This window comes from Erinaceus europaeus, chromosome 5, assembly GCF_950295315.1.
Source record: "Erinaceus europaeus chromosome 5, mEriEur2.1, whole genome shotgun sequence".
NCBI classification, from domain to species: Eukaryota; Metazoa; Chordata; class Mammalia; order Eulipotyphla; family Erinaceidae; genus Erinaceus; species Erinaceus europaeus.
The window spans coordinates 136,630,094-136,651,519 of record NC_080166.1 but is presented as its reverse complement, the minus strand read 5'-3'; the positions used below and the strand labels follow the sequence as shown (position 1 = coordinate 136,651,519).

The 21,426-nt window shown below is 46.2% G+C and overlaps 1 protein-coding gene across 1 annotated transcript in view; it reads left to right on the top strand.

The window, feature by feature from the left end:
• Positions 1–414: 414 nt before the first annotated feature.
• The window catches only part of NALF1 (NALCN channel auxiliary factor 1), a 566,278-nt gene continuing 545,266 nt past the window's right edge, over positions 415–21,426 (top strand). Inside the window, exons 1-2 of the mRNA XM_060191860.1 lie at positions 415–1,582; positions 1,685–2,052. Coding sequence (XP_060047843.1) covers positions 952–1,582; positions 1,685–2,052 — 999 coding nt within the window. The 5' untranslated portion in view covers positions 415–951. The remainder of the gene's footprint in view (positions 1,583–1,684; positions 2,053–21,426) is intronic.

The following is a 21,426-nucleotide window of genomic DNA, read 5'->3' as shown; positions in this document are numbered from 1 at the left end:
GGGGTCCTGGGGGCTGTGAGCCCCGGGTGTATGGAGCTGCAGCCCTGGGTCGGGTCCCTCCTCTCTACCCCCTCCCTCCCCGTCCTCCCGCCGGTGCCTAAGCGCCCTGGGCGCAGGGAGCAGGTGACGCAGGAGCCGCCCCCTCCCCGCGTCCCACCCCCCAAAATACACCCCAGTGAGTCTCCAGGACGAAGATGGCGGCGACTTAGCCGGGGCCCGGAGATGCCCGCGGCCCTGGGGAGGCCCCGCGCAGGCGACTCGGGTCCGAGCTCCGGGGAGGCGGGGGCGGCGCGGGAGGAGGACGCGGCCGGGCGGCGCAGGGGGAGGCGCCGGGGAGCAGGAGGAGGAGGAGGAAGAGGGGAGGAGGGGAGGTGGAGGAGGAGGAGGAGGAGGAGGGGAGGAGCGGCGGGGAGGCGCCCAGCAGCCCGGGGGCACCTGCCGGCCGCGGGCGGTGCAGACGCGGCATCCCCGGGCGGGGGCACCGGCCTGGTCGCAGCGCCATGGGGCCCGGCGCGCTGAGCGTGTCCATGCCCGGCTGACCGGCCCGGCCCTCGCCATCCAGCCCTGCCACCATCGCCTGGGCGCCGCCTCCGTCCGCCTCTCCCTCTCCCTCTCCGCCTCTCTCTCTCTCTCTCTTTCTCTCTCTCTCTCGCTTTCTGTGCATTCTTGCCTCCACTCCGCTGAGGATGTATGGGGTGGCCTGATGTAACTGGGTAGTACCAAGTCGGATCACCGTGCCTAGCCGGGTAATGTTGCTGTAGGCAGAGAGAGAGAGAGAGAGAGAGAGAGGGAGCGGGAGAGGGGAGAGAGGAGAGAGAGACTGAGACAGACCTGGGGGAGGAGGGGATCAGGAAATTCACCCCCCCCCACCTTTAAGTCCATGCCGATTCTGCAAGCAGCGGCCGCGGAGCCCACCCGGTGGAGTCGCCCAGGGCTGCGCGTCGTCAAAATATGACCAGGGGCGCCTGGATGTGTCGGCAGCTTGACGACGGCTTTAACATCTGGTTGGCGGCACCCCGGGAGCACGAGAGGCCGTTCGGCGACTCCGAGAGGGCTCAGAAATGGCGCCTGTCCCTGGCCTCGCTGCTCTTCTTCAGCGTCCTGCTGTCTGATCACTTGTGGTTCTGCGCCGAGGCCAAGCTCAGTCGCGCCCGGGACAAGGAGCAGCGGCAGCAGCGCCACCGGCAGCACCAGCAGCACCAGCAGCACCAGCAGCAGCAACAGCGCCACCGGCCGCCGCCGCCCCAGGAGCCCTCGTGGCCCGCGCTGCTGGCCGGCATGGGGGAGCCCAGGATGCTCCCCACCTCCACGCCGTCCTCCTCCACCCCGTCCTCCTCCTCCTCCTCCTCTTCCTCCTCCTCTTCCTCCTCCTCCTCTTCCTCCTCCTCTTCCTCCTCCTCCTCCTCCTCCTCCTCCTCCTCCAACTCCTCCTCCAACTCCTCGGGGTCTCCCAGCCTGCCCCCCTCGGCCGCAGACACCAAGGGCCCCCGGGGAGGCCGGAGGCGCAGCAGCCGGCAGGTGCACCTGGACCACTCTTCTGCCCGGCCGCTGTGGCGTCTGGAGACTTGCTACCCCCAGGGCGAGCCCTCCTCCTCCTCCTCCTCCTCCTCCTCCTCCTCCTCCTCCGCCTCCTCCTCCTCTTTCTCTTCTTCTTCTTCCTCCTCCTCCTCCTCCTCCTCTTCGTCCTCCTCTGGCCAGTGCTTCACGGTGGACAGCGCGGACGCCGTGTGCGCCAGGAACTGGAGTCGGGGGGCATCCCCGCCGTGGCCCCAGCCGCCCCTCTGGAACTTGTCTGATTTTTACCTGTCCTTTTGTAATTCCTACACACTCTGGGAGTTGTTCTCCGGGCTGGCCAGCCCCAACACTTTGAACTGCAGCCTCGAGGTGGTGCTCCAGGAGGGGGGCGAGAGAAGCGCCTGCCGACAGTGCGTGGAGGCTTACCAAGACTACGACCACCACGCTCAGGAGAAGTACGAAGAGTTTGAGAGCGTGCTCCACAAGTACTTGCAGTCGCAGGAGTACTCGGTGAAATCCTGTCCCGAGGACTGTAAGGTAGGAGCCCTGGGCTGCTTCTCTCTTCAGCCTTCTCTCCCCACCTCCCTCCCTCCACTTCTCTCTCCCCCTCCTGGTGCTTGGCCCACCTGCCTGTGTGTTGGGTTGGGACGTCTTGTCTTTCTGGAGTTGGAAAATAGCTTTCCTTGGCTCTGGTGTCTGGTGCTTGAGTCATTGTTACTGCCGTTTATGACAGCTTGAACTGGTTGCTGGAGTAGGGCATAAAATACCTCGTGGGTGGATGGACGAAAGAATGGAGGGATGGAGGGATGGATGGATGGATGGATGGGTGGGTGGACAAACGAGTGTTTTCTTTCCAGCATCCTTGGGAAAGCAAAGAAGAAAAGACCCTGACATAATCTTCTGTGACAAGAGAGTGGATGCTCTTAATGATTTCTTGGAGCTATGCAACTGAGACACAGCTATCTGTTTTTCTGTAATTGGAATTTTTATGTGGCCTTGGGCAGTGTGTGTGTGTCTGTGTCTATCAACTGGGGGACTGTGCAGAGGCCTCTGAAGTAATAGCAAGGGTGTCTGCCTTGGCTTATGCACTTCCACCTGTGAACTCTCCGATGGTGACGTCATTAGGCTGCCTGACCAGAGGGCAGAGAGAAGGTGTTTTCCATTGTTTGGACTTTTTTGTTCCCTTTTGGTTGCTTGGGAAGTCTAGAGGCCTGCCTACCTACCTGGCTGTAGTTACTCCCCCGAACAAGTTTCCCTGTTCCCACTTGGACAGTTGTGTCGTATCAGATCCGAGACTCGATCTGGGTGGAAAGTTGTCACCAAGTATCTGGTCATCCATGAGGAGTGTTGGGTTGTTTTTCCAGACGTCTTACGTAATTAGCGTGCGTTTTCAGGACGCTCTCCAGAAACTCCAAATGGCAAGATGCTTGGCGCTTTGAACAAATGTTGCTGAGCTCTGTTAATGACTGGTGATTTGTTCAGTCTCTTCCTGTTGAATTTAATAGTGGTCATAGTGCTGGTTATTTGACAAAGAAGACTTCATAAATAAGCAAGTTTCTTCAGCACAAACAAGGAGGCTGTCCTTGGTGCTGAAACAAGATGGGCTCTTGAGAATGAAGTCACTGCAGTGACCTTTCTGCAGGGAAAACAAAACAAAACAGCAATAAAAATGGTGATAGAACCATGATTTGACTTCATGTATTTCTTTTCCCCCTAAGGGTAGTTCCTTAAACAGTCCAACAGGATGCCTTTCAGATGCAGCAAAACAGTTGCATTCTGTCTTCTTTGTCCCGTTTCCTCAACTCCACACAAGAACAGAACATCAGCAGTCTCTCTTTTGCCTTCCTTGCTCTGTGCTTGAGAAGTGTAATCAAGGGCAGTCTGAGTTGACTTTGTGATGCCTTGACAAAAAAAAAAACACAAAACAAAACAGGGTGATAAGTGATACCTATTTCAAATGGACAGAGTCCAAGGGGTATATTTATTTTACCTTGCATTGGATACTTGTGTTCTGGATGACAGCTAAACCAAACTCAGACTAAACTTGTCTTGTCAACAGCCTTTAAGGCCAGAGACAAGCCTTCTCTGCTAATAGGAGATAAAGAGTTTCACATGCTTCATGAGATAAACTGGTCTTATAATTTCCTGCCATGTTTCTCTTAAACTCACCACCATAACTCATGCTGGAGACATAACGTTATTCTTAATGGTGGAAGTTTGTAATGAATGAGTAGTGTATCTCTTGCATATGATTTATTTTGACAAGATATGTTGCATCAGAACTGTAGGGCTAAGGAAACAGATATGCCCACTTATTCCACTGGCAATAAAAACAAACAAACAAACAAAAAAACAAGGCTGCAAAGGTTTCAGTGTATTCGTGTTCAAAAGTGGTTTCCTACAACAATTTGGATCTGCCGGCTTCCATGAACATAAACTCATTGAAATTCCTGCTAATTCCAGTTTGCAGAAGGTTGAGCATTTGAAAACAAAAACCAACCAAACGAAAAAGCTCTCACTATGAGTGTATTGCAGCCTATTTTCAAAAAAGCATACCAACTCTATTTCTACTCAAACTTGAAATAACGATTTGATATTTTTGTTCTCCTTGACCCAGACCCAAGTCATGTACGCAGCAACTCCCATCCTTATAGCCACAGGGTAGAATACAGGCTAAACAAATCGTGACATGATGGACTACTTCTCAGAAAGTGTTTTCTGTGCATGTGTGGGCTTGAAATAGTAGTTGATAGCTGCGTGTAGGCATACACAGAAAGGTCCTCTATAGAGTCAGTATCTGTAAATTCAGTATAGAGTTAGGCTTTCCTCATGCGTACAACCATAATTTCTTCTCTGCGATGGACTTAGTTATTTCTTGGTTGCATGATTGTTGTTGTTGTTGTTGTCATTGTTTGTCGCTGAAATATGTATCCCTCAGTAGCTGTTCTCAAAGAACATAGCTCCAAAGTTGAGTTCCGGTGTTAATGATTCTTCATTGGTTATGCTTACTTATGGGATACTTTTCCAGCTTGTTATATAGTTTCTTTTAGAGTAGATTGAAGATGTAAATATACCCGTGTATGAACCACATGAGCTGACTTGAAATGCTACTGGTAGACTTCAATTTCATATCTGAGTTTCTTTCTAAACACTTTATTTCAAAAATATTTATAATGAGGACTAAAAAAATGTTGCCAGTCAGTAAGGCCTCATTAAAAATACACATTTTATACATCTGGTCATATTTTAACATCGCTTCTGAGTTCTAGATTACATTAAAAGTTGGGAGTTGGGCGGTAGCGCAGTGGGTTAAGCACAGGTGGTGCTAAGCGCAAGGATCCCAGTTCGAGCCCCCGGCTCCCCACCTGCAGAGGAGTCACTTCACAAATAGTGAAGCAGGTCTGCAGGTGTCTGTCTTTCTCTTCCCCTCTCTGTCTTCCCTTCCTCTCTCTGTTTCTCTCTATCCTACCAACAACAGCAACAATAACATCAATAATAACTACAATAATAAAACAAGAGCAACAAAAGGAAATAAATAAAGAAAAAAGAAAAAAATCCAAAAAAAAAGTGAAGGCATTATATTTCTGGAATTAGTAACATATTCATGAAACCATTTTTATAGTTTATCCATATGCTTAGAGAATTATAGAGAGGAGAATATATTTTATCATCTTCTTTATACATATTTATTATAACTTATATGTTAGGAAGATATTTTAACTTTATTATTATATCCATAGGCATTGAGTCACTAGTAAAGTGATTTCTATCTTTTTAAAGTTGGGGAATCTTATTACCTTCTAGCTGTTTACCCTTTATATGTGACGCTTTGTATGTGTCTAAAATTAAAATGGATTAAATTTTAATACTTATTTATTTAAATCTCCTACAAAGCTACTGGATCCTTATTATTAAAAAAAAAAATCCCAGTATTGACCAAAGGAAATCATAGTGCTTGCTTCGAGTTCATAGTATTAAGTGTCAAATACAACCTGAATATACTCTAATAAACCTGCTTACCGTAATATGTGCTAGAAACGATTTTCACTCAGAAATAGTTTGGTGAGGCAGCAGGCCTAGCTTTTTAAAAAGCAAATAAGCACATTTATCTTGGAATAACTTATGGGAAAATAAGCAACAAGAATTGTTGAAAATACCATTTATATTGGAACATTCCAGCTGTTTTATCACCTGAATCAAAGATATGTTGATGGCAGCAAATTCTCTGTAGTTTGCACTGTTATTCAAAATAATGTTTTGTGGTAGATAAAAAATAATCTTGAGAGATTCCTTCAAATTGGCTGGCAGAATTAAAAAAAAATTCTGATCTGAAAGTTTCAATTGCGTATTATTAACACGCTTGTCTTCTCATGTAAAAATTTTTCTCTTAGAAGAGACCATAATTTTTCTCTCTTGAAAATATCCCTCTAGGCAGTGAAGCAGGTCTGCAGGTGTCTGTCTTTCTCTCCCCCTCTCTGTCTTCCCCTCCTCTCTCCATTTCTCTCTGTCCTATCCAACAACGATGACATCAATAACAACAACAATAACTACAACAATAAAAAAAAAACACAAGGGCAACAAAAGGGAAAAGAAATAAATATAAAGAAAGAATTTTTTTTAAAAAAATGTCACTGAAATGGTATGTTTAGGGAATACAGAGCATGTTACAGGTAAGTTTTGTAGTCACTGATAACTTTCCTCACTGGACTTACAAAGTAGGGTCAATGAAACTGAATTTGCGGTTAGATTCTGAACTTTAATTCTCTCACAGTAAATTCTAGTCTTTATACTCTCCATTTTCTTTTCCCCTTTCTTCCTTTCTCTCTTTCATTCTGTTCTTTCTTTCTATCTTTATTACTTTTCTTCTTTTTACCAGACCACTGCTCAGTTCTGGCATATGGTGATGCAGGGGATTGAACCTGGGACTTTGGAGCCTCAGATATGAGAGTCACTTTGCATCACCATTATGCTATCTTCCCCAGCCCTCACAGTCTGGTTTTATAGTTCTGCACTAAAGCAGGCTGTCTTGCCTACTTCTATTTAGCAGATACAGGCCAAAAAGAGATATTTTCACATCCATGGTGGCTGAGAATGTCTGTCTTATTTGCAGGCATAGTTTACTGACATTAGTCAATTTGGTTAACACAGGATTTGGGTTATATAATGTGCAGTTTGAAAAACAGGCTTAAAAATTCCTTCTTATTTTGGTATCATGTATTATATTTACAGATTCTTAAGAGAATTTTCATTCCCTCCCTCCAAGAGAATCAAATAGCTAATCATCCCTTGCAAACAAAATTTCAGTCTGAAATATTATTTTGCCGTGCTGGAAGCGCTGTTGTGTACATTCTCACACTCCAGGAGTGTAGAGCGCACCTGTGAGCAGACCTTTTTGATATTCACCCACTTGGCTTGTAATTTTCAGGTCGTATGTTTGTACCACTTGCTTCTCTGCAAATCAGTCTGACAACACAGGCTGTAACTTTATTAGTGAACCCATTTATTTATCAGGTCAAAGACAGTGTCACAAGCATCTGTATGACCCATGTATTTGTTTTTTTCATATATTTGTGGCGTCAGCAACTGATTTGTGCTCTGTATTATGTATATATATATATATATATATATATATATATATATATAAAAAGATCACTCCAAATTTTATCATAGTATTAGAAGCCCATTGTTTTAGAGATTAAAGAATGCTCCTTGACTCTAGAGTTGTTACTGGGTCAGATTCATCGCTATATAGGACAGAACAGAGTTTTCATAATTGTTCTTCTACGTGAGGTTTTTAAATCACTTTTATTAGATGAGTTTGATGTCTGTCTATGCAAGCTGAATGGAAACAGGGGAGAAAGGAAAGAAAGGAATGCTCGCACTGGCACTGCATCTCCACTTTGAAGTCACTTTCCACAGAGATGAATCTGGACAGACGGAATCCACGAGCCTGAATCCCCCGGCACCTACGTCAAGCATGCGGACTGGCCTTTGCTTTGACTGAGCTCACCCCTGGATCACACTTCCAGTCCCAGTTTTCTTCTGAATTTTCATCTTCTGTGCCAACCTCACATGGATCATGGATGAGATGGATACTCAACACCTCACCGCTCTCTTTAAAATAAAATAATATATATATATATATATATATATATATATAGTGATTTACAAAGTTAAAAGGTAAAAATGGTCTGATTCCACACTTGTTCCCACCACCGGAGTTCTGTGTCCCCAATTCTCTCTGTTGGAGACTGAAATTGCTCTCCCAAGGTCACATATGCGGGCTGACTGCGTATCTCTATCATGTATCTATCTATCTATCTATCTATCTATCTATCTATCTATCTATCTATCTATCTATCTATCTATTTTTTGGCCCTGTTTTTATTCACTTTTATGGTCCCGCCTGTCAGGTCTCTCTGGCGGGGTGGTCTCCAGGGGAAAGGTAACGGACTGGTTCTTTCTCGCTCACGACAGGAGTGACATGAAGTAAAAGACACCGGGGAGCTCTTCAGCGTGTTCAGACTCAGAACTCAGACTCGGGACTCAGGACTCGGGACTCGGGACTCAGAACTTGTTTATTAGCAAGGTGGACATGAGTTAAATAGAAAACCAAACGAAGGGAATTATTACTGAAATATGTCAGAAATTACAGGTTCCTTAACGGTCGGCATGCCCCTAAGGTAGGGGGCTGGTATGACAGGAATTGATGAGATATAAGACAGTTATTCTCCATGACGCAAGCAACTTAAATATCCAAAGGTATTTGAGAGAAGCACAGGGGTTAAACCCGTAGGGTGAGACAGAGAGAAGATGGATATCAAAAGGCCATAGAGTTTGGAATTTCTCTTGTCTGGGGTCTGAGGTGTGTGATGGAGTGTGTGATAAGGTGTGTTCTTCTGTGATCAGAAGGTGACTTTGAATGAGTGAATCTGTGGCCATGTGGCCTGCAGTTAATGGAGGGAAGTACTGGGGTATCTATGGGCCTGAGAGTCGAGAAGGAAAGAACCAAGTCTGAGTTTCCCCCCTTATGCTCACCTCGGTTGAGAGAGACTCACCAAGAGGCTATCTTCTCAGACCTCCATCCAGGGACGTGGGTGGTTCTCCCTAAGCTCTGTCAGGCTCACACGTAGTCCCAACATCCGCCTTCATTTTCTTTCTGAGTCAAAAATACTCTCCTCCTCCTCCTCCTCCTCCTCTTCTAATTTGGCAGGACAGAGAGGAATTGAGAAGGGAGGGGGAAATAGAATGAAGAGAGGGACAGAGACCCCTGCAGTCCTGCCCCACCACTCCTGAAGCTTCTCCCCTGCAAGTGGGGACCAGGACTTGAACCCAGGTCCTTGAGCATGGTGATATAGGCGCTTAACCAGTTGTGCAACTGCCTGGCCTCCCCTGCTACTATCTGAGTGTCTTTGCCCTTTCCTCTCAGATAAGCAAATCTCTGTTCTCTTCCTTCCTTCCTTCCTTCCTTCCTTCCTTCCTTCCTTCCTTCCTTCCTTCCTTTCTTTCTTTCTTTTAATTGTCTTTATTTATTGGACAGAGGCAGCCAGAAATCAAGAGGGAGGGGGGTCATAGAGAGGGAGAGAAACAGAGAGACACCTGCAGCCCTGCTTCACCACTCTTTTCGCCTACAGCTGGGGACTGGTGGCTTGAACCTGGGTCCTTGTGCTTTGTAATACATGCGCTCAACCAGGTGCCCACCACCTGACCCTCTCTTCTCTTTCTATGGATGCATGTTGCAAAGCTGTTTCTTCAATATTGGTCGACATTTCTTCTGCAGAGCAGCGATCCCGGGGGTCAAATGGGAATATTTGGGAGCTCTTTGGAGGTGCTTCTAACTCCAAGAGATTCTGATTTCATTGGTTTGACTGGTGTCATGAGACACCCTTGGTCTCAGAGGTGATATACTGTCAAGGTTGGTGGTGACCTCTGTCCTAGCTGGCAGGGACTCAAGTGGGAAAGGTCTCTTAGCTCCTGTGCCTTAGAAGCACATCATAATATCACACACACACACACACACACACACACACACACACACACACACACACACACACACACACACACACACCTCCTGTGCCTTAGAAGCACATCATAATATCACACACACACACACACACACACACACACACACACACACACCTCCTGTGCCTTAGAAGCACATCATAATATCACACACACACACACACACACACACACACACACACACACACACACACACACCTCCTGTGCCTTAGAAGCACATCATAATATCACTCACACACACACACACACACACACACACACACACACACACACACACACCTCCTGTGCCTTAGAAGCACATCATAATATCACACACACACACACACACACACACACACACACACACACACACACACACACACACTGAGCCAGGGACAGGCTTAAATGTAAAGAGTTAGGAAGTCCAGGGTATAAGAAGAGAGTGGGGAGTGAATACTGGACGTCTGTGTATCTAAGAATGTATTTCAGCAGGCTGTTTATTTTGTAACTTTTTTCAGAACTGCATCTTTCTTTCTTTCTTTCTTTCTTTCTTTCTTTCTTTCTTTCTTTCTTTCTTTCTTTCCATTTTTATTTAATCTTTTAGTGAGAAAGAGACACACAAAGAGAAAGACCAGAGCACTACTCAGTTCAGGCTTTTGGTGGTGCTAGGGATTGAACCTGAGACTTTGGAACCTCCATCCTCCTTTCTTTCCCTCTCTTTCTTTTTTCCTTCCTTCCTTCCTTCCTCCCTTCCTTCCTCCCTTTTCTCTTTCCTTCCTCTCTCCTTTCCTCCCTCCCTTCTTTTTTTTCTCTCTTTCCCCTTCATTTCTTTTCTTCCTTCCTTCCTTCCTTCCTCTCTTTCTTTCTTTCTTTCCTTCTTTCTTTCTTTCTTTCTTTCTTTCTTTCTTTCTTTCTTTCTTTCTTTCTTTCTTTCTTTCTTTCTTTCTTTCTTTCCTCCTTCCTTTCTCTCACCAGAGCCCTGATCAGCTCTGGTTCATGGTAGTATAGGGGATTTAGTTTGGGATCTCTGAGCTTCAGACAGGAGAATCTCTATGCCTAACCATTATGTTATCTCCCCCACCCCCAGAACTGCATCTTTCCAGCGCTGCTCCAGGGTGGTACGTGAGCAGGGATTAAATGTTTAAATGACTTTATGAGGCTAACCAACCATTCTTTCATCTGTAATTTCAGTTTTGGTGATTTGCAGTTAGACATTTTTAAAAGTCTGCTTGGATTTAAAAGCAAACCTATTGTTTTTTTTCCAATAGTATCAGTCATGATTCCAATATTTTCTTTCTCATGCAGTGACTTTTTTTTTCTTTGAAAGAAGCTTTTTTTTTTTCTTTGTTTTTATTTTCTCTCTTTCTCTCTTTCTCTCTCTCTTCCTTCTTTTTGCTTACTTTGGTATTCATAGAGTTTTCAGCACACTGCTAAGTGATCACTGATTGCTGTGAAACTGATGTTAGGAATTCATTTTTCCAGGGAAAACCACAAAGTGATAGGAATATCAGTGATAAGTTTGGTATTTAGGATTATTGGGGTCAGCTGATAACTCAGTTTATTAGAACACCAACTGGCGTGACTGATGCCCAGAGACGACAGGTTCCAAACCCAGGACCGGAGTGTTCTGATCTATTCCTTTCTCTGTGTCTCTCTTCTCTTGCATAATCAGACAGGTAATCAATCACAGTTAAATCCAGTATTTAATAGCAAATTGGATTATCACAGCAGTTGGAGGGGTGGTTTAGCAGGTAGACTTCAAGGCTGAGGGCATTCGGCACCAGATTATGTCCCTGGTATCAGATACTCTTATCTTTCATCAAATATATATCCAAATCTTTGAAAACAACCTGATATATATTGGCCAGATCCAAATAAGGACATTGCGTTCTTGAGTTGTACTAATTTACCCTGGCTCTTTAAATTTAGAAATGAGACTAGCATTTGCCTTGAGGATCAGATGTTAAAAGCTAACCACTGGGGGGTAGATAGCATAATGGTCATGCAAACAGACTCTCCAGCCGGAGGCCCCAATGTTCCCAGTTCAGTCCCCACCCCCCACCCCAGCCTCCCACTCAGTGAGCACTGCTCTGCCCAACAAACAAAAAGGTTGTTGGCCCCCTCCCAGGTGGTGGTTTGTGTTGGCACCTTCTTCCCTAAACAAAATGCTGTAGGAAGCAAGCTAGGCAGGGGATTTAAAAATAGCCTGCGGAATGTACAAGTCTGATGTCTGTCTGGTGGTCTTTGGGTTCTGCCCACAGGCAGGGTTTGATCTGCCCCACCTGTGGTGTGTGGTGCGTGTGGACAATCCTGACCTTCTCTGGCAGTTCCAGGGTTTTCTTTTCATGTCCTTTCCCACCTTGGCTTGTCTCCTTTCCTGTCCATGTGCTTTTGTGCCCCCAGTCACAGAAAGCTGAATTCCCAGCCCCTCTCTCCCTGTGAAAAAGGTCAGACTGCAGGAGTCTTGGCTTCTTCTCTGAGCTCTCAGCGGCTCCGAGTATTGGAAATGAACGTCTGAACGGGCTGTACATGGATAGCTAGGCCTTGTCTGGGAAAAAGATTCCAGTCATTCCTCACTGCAGGCTCTGGGACCAGCTTCCCTGGTAGCTACCAAACACAGGTCCTTCTGGGCAGCCAGAAACCAGTCTAATTTACCGCTTAACCTTCCGTCAGTGTCCAGAGGGACTTAGTTTCACAGCTTTTATGGCACTGAGTCCAGGAACTGGCATAAAATGAACACTCAAGGTCAAACAGCTGGGTAGTGCGAAAGGCCAAAGCTCACTTCATCACTCTTCTCCAGTGTGTTTCCCCTTCCCTCTTGAGCTTTCATGAAGATAATCCAGAATGAAGGAAGAATTTCCTATATAAAGTCCACTTATCTCCCCAGACAATAATTTGGATCCACCTGCATATCAGATTTCACACTCAGGGGAAAAAAATTGTATAGCCACAGGCCCTTTGGAATATAACTAAAATATGCCTACTAGCTATTTACAAAACGGAGATCCCCCAACTCTTCATCTGCACTATTCCAGCCTTTAGGTTCATGATTGTGTAACAATCTGTTTGGCATGTTAACTCTCTTTTCAGCATCCAGGTTCCAGATGCTAGCATGATGCCAGCCAGACTTCCCTGGACAGACAACCCCACCAGTGTGTCCTGAGAGCTCCGATTCCCCAGAGCCCTGCCCCACTAGGGAAAGAGAGAGGCAGGCTGGGAGTATAGATCGACCTACCAAGTCCATGTTCAGCAGGGAAGCAGTTCCAGACTTCTGGAAAGACAGACACCTGCAGACCTGCTTCAACACTTGGGAAGTGACTCACCTGCAGGTGGGAAGTGAGGGATTTGAACTCAGATCCTTGCGAGGGTCCTTGCGCTTAGTACTATGTGTACTTAATTGGGTGTGCCACTGCCTGACTCTCCCTCCCCGTGACTTGTCAGAAATTTGTGGTGAAGGGAAGTTTTTTTCTTTTATTTTTAAAAATATTTATTTGTTCATTTATTCCCTTTTGTTGCCCTTGTTTTCTATTGTTGTAGTTATTATTATTGTTGTTGTTGTTGGATAGGACAGAGAGACATGGAGAGAGGAGAGGAAGACAGAGGGGGGAGAGAAAGAGAGACACCTGCAGACCTGCTTCACCGCCTGGGAAGTGACTCCCCTGCAGGTGGGGAGCCAGGGCCTTGAACCAGAATCCTTATGCTGGTCGTTGTGCTTTGTGCCATGTGCACTTAACCCGCTGCGCTACCTCCCGACTCCCCTGTGCTTATTTTTTCTATGGCCCTGCCTTCTTTTCCTCCCTAGGTCACACCTACACCAGTTGCTGCTTCAGAATGTCCTTCCTTTTTCCCTCTTCTCTCTCTGGGTCCTGATGGAGTTGGAGTTCACAGCCCTCTGGGCATCTTCCCCTGACATTTCTCCCCCTCTGGGAGCCTGGACCCAGATTCTTCATGGGGAGCAGAAGGTGGGAGCTCTGGCTTCTGTCATGGCTTCTCCGCTGGACATGGGTGTTGGCAGGTGGACCCACACCCCCAGCCTGTGTCTGTCTGTCCCTAGTGGGGCAGGGCTCTGGGGAGGGGAGGCTCCAGGACACATGGGTGAGGGCGTCTGCCCAGGGAGGTCAGGATGGCGTCATGGTAGCGTCTGCAATGTGGTGTCTGAAAGGCGGTAAGAAAGCAGGACAAAAGTGATATATGCAATGAAGTAGATTTTCAGAGAATTTCCCAATGCTGACACACTTTCTCTCTGTGTCTCTGTCTCTCTCTCTCTCCCTTACCCTCTCCTTCTCTTTCCTTCTCTCTCTCTCTCTTTCTGTCTCATCTTTCTGACTTTCTTTTCCAAGTTTGGTGAAAGGCCTTTCTCTGCGTCTGTCCACACTAGCTGCGGGATGGGCGTATGGCTCAGCGGGGCTGAGCTGTGTCAGTACAGGGCCTGTGTCTCCCCAGAGGGCTCTCCGTGGTCACCTGCGGAGGTCATGACAGGCGTCTTCCAGAACATGACAGAGTGATGCATAATTTTTAATGACTTAGTCTGCCGCCACCACCTCTGGGGACATACTCTGTCCCGCAGTGCTTGTGCACTACAGTAGATTTTAAAAAATCAGTATGGGAACAAAGGAATATGGCCTTTTTAAAAATAGGTCCTCAGTGGATGTTTCTTAAATAATCGGAACACTATTATTACGTGGCAACAGCAATTTAGGCATGGAGATAAAAGATAACCCACAATACTCCCTGTTCAGGCATAAATGATTAGATGTTTCATCATGTATGACTCATATGGCATAAGAAAGCAAGGAATCTATATCTCTTTCTCTATATAAATAGCACGATAATTGAAGCAAGGCAAGGCAGGGCCATAAGAAGAAACAACAACAACAACAACAACAAAAACACACCAAGAAATAGTTTCCTTTGAATGTTCATAAATACACATTTCTAGGGCTGGGTGGTGGTGCACCTGATTAAGCACACACATGACAGTGAACAAGGACCCAGGTTTGAGCCCCTGCTCCCCACCTGCAGGGGGGGAAGCTTCAAAAGAGGTGAAGGAGGCTGGCAGGTGTCTCTCTCTCCCTTTCTAGAACCCCCTTCTTTTTCAATTTCTGGCTGTCTCTAGCCAATAAATAAGTCCAGGTAATAAAGGAAAGCCACGTTTCAAGGCATGAGATTGTCTCTAGCGGAAAGTTACTGTCCTCATAATTTGCTTCTGAAGCAAACAAACATTTCTGTAGCAGATTTCTTTTGCAAATGGCAACATGCAAGGCTAATTTGATTTTTCTCAGAGCCTTAGGATTAGGACAGTTCTGCAGTGTCAACCTGAAGTTGTTCCTTCTAATTTGCTTATGAAAACTTCACTCTTTCTCTTTTAAACACAGTAGTTGTAAGCCAGGTAACACCAGAATACCCATCTTATAAAATCTGGTGCTTGCTGACCAGCAGAGCTTCTGCTGTGGACAATTTAAGCGCAGCATTTTACTTTATTTTATTTTTAGCTTTAGGAATTAAAAAAAATTTCTTAATTTTTATATTACAGAATTAGGGGTTTGAATCCACACCATTCCCACCACCATTGTCTGAATCTTCAGCCTCCCCACTGCAATCCACCATAGTTCCCCTAAAATTTTAGACATGGGCTAACCATCTTCTCTACAACTCTCTGTCCACATTTATACCAAGTCCCCCCTTCTTTTCCTGACTCAACCCTTTCTTCCCCTCTAAGCCACCCATGACATTACTACCTCCATGTGTCCCTCTCCTTTCCCTTCTCTCTCTCTGGGTGCTGATGGAGCTGGAGTGCAGAGTCCTCTTATCTTCATCCTGTCACTTCTCCCTCACTGGGAGTCTGGATCAAGGTTGTTTATGGGGAGCAGCAAGTGGGAGTTTTGGCTTCTGTGGCTGCTTCTCCACTGAGCCTGGGTGTTGGCAGGTGGATCCACACCCCCATTCTGTTTCCTTTCTCTTTTTTTCCTCCAGGGATATTGCTGGGGCTCAGTGCCTGCTCTATGAATCCTCTGCTCCCAGAGGTTATTTTTTCCCCTTTTATTGCCCTTGTTTAATGTTGTTGTTAATATGATTGCTGTTGTTATTGCTGTCATTGTTGTTGGATAGGACAGAGAGAAACGGAGAGAGGAGGGGAAGACAGAGAGGAGGAGAGAAAGACAGACACCTGCAGACCTGCTTCACCGCCTGCAGGTGGGGAGCCTGGGGCTCAAACCGGGATCCTTACACTGGTCCTTGAGCAGATGAACTTAGGGATTTAGGGTAGAAGAAAGCTAGGAGAACCATTTTAGGCGTGTTCCTGGAGGACTGCAACTAGAGTAGTTTTACTTGAGTTTGGTAGGTAGCCTGAGGTTTGTTGGTATGCATGAGACCCCTTCTGTTTCATTTGGTTTAAATCCCCCCTGCTTAACACTATTCTATTTACATAACCACTTCATTCTATTTATATAACCGCTGTTAACAAGCACCTCCCTCCAGGGCATTGGTTCAATCCCCACTGTTTCATGATATGTTTTTGCTCCACCCCCTCTCCTTGTCACACCCTGATCCTCTCCTTGTCACACTCTGATTGTCACCAGTCACTTTTCTCTCCACCCTCTCTATGTCACACCCTGTTTCCACCCTACTTGGCAAGTATATATAAAGACAGCATTGTGAGTTTTAGAGTACTGTACTTTACCTTTAGTTTAGCTTAGCTCAGCTTAGATTGTGCTGCGTCCTGCATGAATAAAGAGATACTGCGTACAACCCAGCCATGAGTCCCTGGTCGTCTGTTACCTGCCCGTGAAGCCAGCCCGGTGAAAACAACATAACCCGGCGAAAACGACAGAGGTTGGATGAGCATAGTGTCTGAGAGAACGGTGTCAGACTGGAGAAAAGGGCTAGAAAGATGGATTAGGGTAGGGAGTAGCTCCCGTTCTTGTAAAAAAAATTCTGTGGCTAAAATGAACTATTTCCCTCCACCCACCTCCACCCACCACCCCAGGGCCCATATGTAAATACATATTTATATTTAGCGCCAGGGTCTGTGTGACCTCTGAGTCCCTATTGGTCTGAGTTTGTAGCTTGTAGCTTGTAGGTCACATCTGAGGAACATTGCAGGCTGCACTCATTTCAGGACCTGTCTTTCTTTGAGGGGCAAGGCAGGATACCCCCGGCCTCCCTTCGGAGACTGGGGCTCTCCCTACCCTCATTACTTTATGGCAGAGCCAAGGTCCTGGCAGGGCCCACAAGACACCGTTCCTTATGGAGAGAGGGACCCTTTAGAGGTCAAGATCCGATCCATCATATGTGGATGGGAGTCCAAGGATTCCCTACACAGTATTTTATTTGAACATGCTTCTTTACGGGTAATTATGGCTTTGAAAAAGAATACACAGTTACTCCTTAGCTTGCAGTGAGGGCTGTGTTTCCTTAATCTAGTCACCTCAAGAAAGAATTATGCCTCTCAGACCTTAGACAGAGATGCTTTTCTTTCTTTCTTTCTTTTTAACAATTTTATTTAATTTTTTTTCTTTTCTTCCCCCCTTTTTGTTGCCCTTGTTGTTTATCATTATTGTTGTTGTTGTTATAGATGTTGTTGTTGTTGGATAGGACAGAGAGAAATAGAGAGAGGAGGGGAAGACAGAGAGGGGGAGAGACAGACAGACACCTGCAGACCTGCTTCATCACCTGTGAAGCGACTCCTCTGCAGGTGGGGAGCCGGGGCTTGAACCGGGATCCTCACACCGGTCCTTGCACTTTGCGCCATGTGTGTTTAACCCACTACACTACCACCCGGCTCCCCAGAGATGTTTTTAAAAAATTAATTAATTTTAATGAGAAAGGTGAACACACACACACACACACACACACACACACACACACACACACACACACACACACGACTGCTCTGCTCTGGCCAATGGTGGTACCAGGGATTGAACCTGGGACCTCAGAGTCTGAAGCACAAAAGTCTCTTGGCAGAACCCCACCCCACCCGCCCTTTTTCTCTTCCAGGGTTATTCTTGGAGCTTGGTGTCAGCACTATGAGTCCACTGCTCCCAGATGCCCTGTTTTTGATAGGACAGAGAGAAATTGAGAGGACAGGGGAGATAGGAGATAGAGAGGGAGGGAGAAAGACAGACGTCTGTAGATCTGTTTCAACATTTGTGAAGTGTCCCTGCTGGCAGGTATGTGGGTGCTCAAACCCAGGTCCTTGCACGGACCCTTGCTCCCAGCACTATGTATGCCTGCCCCCTACCCCAGGTGCATTTTTTTTTTAAAAAACCAGTGTCATTTCCCAATCTTAGAAAAATAGTTCCCCATGTGGCTCTGCTGACTGGCTTATGAATTCTTAGACACTAACAAGAGACCATAGCTTCACCTTGTTATGGACCCAAATGGAGAGGCTGAATGAAGTTCCCACTTCAAAGGAAAAAAAAAAAAAAGGAGAGTTTGACAGCTGGCTAGGAACATTTGCACTGATACAGCCAAGTCCCCCCCTTCACTGCAGAGTCCTATTCAGATCACTAATTAGTACATCCAGAGGAGGGAAATTATATTATGTTACCCAAATAGCTCAAATAATTGCAAAAAATTCTCATTCCTCATAAGCAAATGTTTTCAACCTACTACTTTCCCAGCCGCTGTTGTGTATCTCATATTTGGAAATAAACGGAAGTGTGAGCCATGCAGGGCAGGGATCAGCAGAACAGCTCACCGGGGGAGTGTGCTGTCTTCCCCGGGGATGAGCTCCACTGCTTTGAAGAGAGCTGTGGCACCTTGGTGTCTCTCTCTCTCTCTCTCTCTAGTTAATTAATTGATTGATTGTTGGATAGTGGCAGAGAGAAGTTGAGAGGGGTGGAGTAGATAGAGAGAGGGAAAGAGACAGACACCTGCAGCCCTGCTTCACCACGGTCCTTGTGCCCTGTAGTGTGTGAGCACTTAGGCCGATGCACCACAGCCTGGCCCAGCAATATAGTCTCTCTCCTTCCTCCTCCTCCTCTCCCCTCCTTCTCCCCTTCTTTCTCTCTCTCTCTCTCTCTCTCTCTCTGCCTCTCCCTGCCTCTCCCTCTGACCCTCACCTCGCCCCCTCTCTGCTTCTAAAAAAACAACAAAGCAGCAGTTGAAGCCAGTCAGGGGTCTAGATGCCTTTATTACCAGCACAGGAATAAATATTAATCAGGGCTGGGCTTGGTGTGGTCACTGGCTGTGAAGAAAGCCGGCATCCCCACACTGTAAGCAAATGACCGATCCTTGATGCAAGTCTACTTGTCTGTCTTTGTGAACCTAAGTGATGTAAGTAAATATTGCTTTTAAAGTTTGTCTCATTCTTGGGTAGGTGGGACAATTCTGTCTGAAGCTGTTAAGGTTAGTCACCATCACCCAGGGCTTGCTGGCAGGCTAGTTCATTTCGTTCTTGGAGGCAGGTGTGCCAAATTATCCCCATCCCTCAGGGAAGAGAACAGATAAAAACACGGGACTGTGAACTAAGTTGTTAATGGCTGTTTTTTACATTCGTTTCCTATCATACTGAAAATGGATAGAAACAGCCCTAATTTTCAAAAATTGCAGATTATTGGAGAGGAAGTAAACAAGATATTCCGGAAAGCGTTTGTCTGCACACAGTTCGGACGTGGCGGGTCTCTAAAGTGAATCTTTTCACAGGTCCGTGTGTAGTCCCCGTGTCTTGATCACGTTTTGGCAAGACTTTTCAAGTCAGGTGTTTTATGCCTTATTTATTTTTGTCTAACCACTTGTTAAAAAAGAAAAGGCACAACCAAGGGGGCCTGTGATGGTTATAAAACATGGTAGCAGATTCTTCGAGAGGGTGAGTGTCCTCTCACTTGAATCAGAGAATTCTTGTGACTGAAGCCTCAGAAAAGACCAGAATGGGGCCTGGTGGTGCCACACACCTTGTTGAACGCACAGGCCACAGTGCGCAAGGACCGGGGTTCAAGTCCCCAGTCCTCACCTGCAGGGGGAAAGCTTTGAGAAGGGTGAAGCAGGGCTGCAGGTATCTCTCTGTTTCTTTCCTTCTCTGTCTATCCCTTCCCTCTTGATTTCTGGCTGTTTCTATCCAATAAGTAAAGATAATTAAAAAAGAAAACCAAATAAAAAGACTCCAGTGTCTTTCAAGGTAATCAACAGAAGACCTTGTGAATTCAACCCATTTTGCTGGGATATTGCAATCTGCCCTGTAAAAATCAAGTAACCCAAGGCCACCATAGTGTAAGGAGGCCTGAACCCTGAAGGGAGACCTTGGGGACGTTGGTTTTTGTTATAGCCGATCTCTGTTGAGCTCTCAGTCATAACAATGGAACGGATAGAAGAATCTTTTTTATTTTTAAGTATCTTGGAAACAGAGTGGGGCAGAGCAAAGGTGAACAAGGGCTTTGCAAGTTTTGTGATGACATTCACAATCAATCAGTCAAAACTTCAGGCCCCTGTTTGTTCATGTTCCAACTAAATCTTTTCCCATTCCAATGCACAGGACCCAAGGCCACATACTTCACAAACAAGGAAAGCCCCTAGATACACCCAATACCCTGCTGTTTAAGTCACCCCAACCCCCTCCAATCTTGTTACCCAGATAGAAGAGGAGAGAAAAGCTCGTGTCACCTCGGAATTGTTGGTCCCCAGAATGCTAAGAATGCTTTCCACTTGGTGGTGGTTTGTGGTACAAGAGAACAGTGCCGAGAATAGGTAATTGTGTGAGATGTCCGTCCCATGAGGAAGAGCCGTGAACAGTGAACAGTGCAAGGAGAGTCTGTGTGGCCACAGCAATCTCTCTGATTCTTGTTCTAGCTAAGGATGCCGTTTTCTGAAGTTGTTCTTAGCAGTTTCTCTCAGTTGGCCTAGTTGATCAGTTTGTGTGCACGTGTTGGCTCTTATGTACTTTTTATCAGTTGAGGAATCTCTTACGTTCAGAAACTCTCTTTTCAGCCACCAGGTTCCAGATGCTACCATGATATCAACCAGACTTCCCTGGACAGACGACCCCACCCATGTGTCCTGGAGCCCCGCTTCCCCAGAGCCCTGCCCCACTAGGGAAAGAGAGAGACAGGCTGGGAGTATGGATCCACCTGTAAACACCCATGTTCAGCGGGGAAGCAATGACAGAAGCCAGACCTTCCACCTTCTGCATCCCACAATGACCCTGGGTCCATGCTCCCAGAGGGATAGAGAATAGGAAAGCTGTCAGGGGAGGGGATGGGATACGGAGTTCTGGTGGGGGGAACTGTGTGGAGTTGTACCCCTCTTACCCTATGGTTTTTTCAGTGTTTCCTTTTTATAAATAAGAAAAAAAAAAAAGAGAGAATTAGAGGATGGGCATTCTAGACCAAAAAAAAAAAAAAAAAAAAAAAGGTGCAGTGCAGGTTATGTGCGTTGTGATGGAAAAGATTCCGTTGGGCTGGGTGGTGGCACACCTGGTGGAGCACAGGTGTTACAGGGCACAAGGACCCAGGTTCAAGCACCAGGTCCCCACCTGCAGGGGGAAACTTTGTGAGTGGTGAGGCAGGGCTGCAGGTGCCTCTCTGTGTCTCTCCCTCTCTATCACCCCTTTCTCTCTTGATTTCTGGCTGTCTCTTTCCTGTGTAGTGGTGCATCTGGATGCGTGCCTGCCACAATGCGAAAGGACCTGGGTTCAAGACCCCGGTCCCCACCTGCAGGGGGAAAGCTTTGCTAGTGGTGAAACAGTGCTGCATGTGTCTCTCTGTTTTTTCTCCCTCTCTGTCGTCCCCTTCCCTCTCAATTTCTGGCTATCTCTATCCAATAAATAAATAAAGATAATAAAAGAAAGGAAAAAATAAAAGATTCAATTTGAATGTGAAGAAAAGGGACCCCAAAGTTTTGATTGCTTGATTGCAAATGTCACCACAAAACTAAGGAAGCCTTTCATGTTTGCTCTCTTCCACTCTGTCTTCA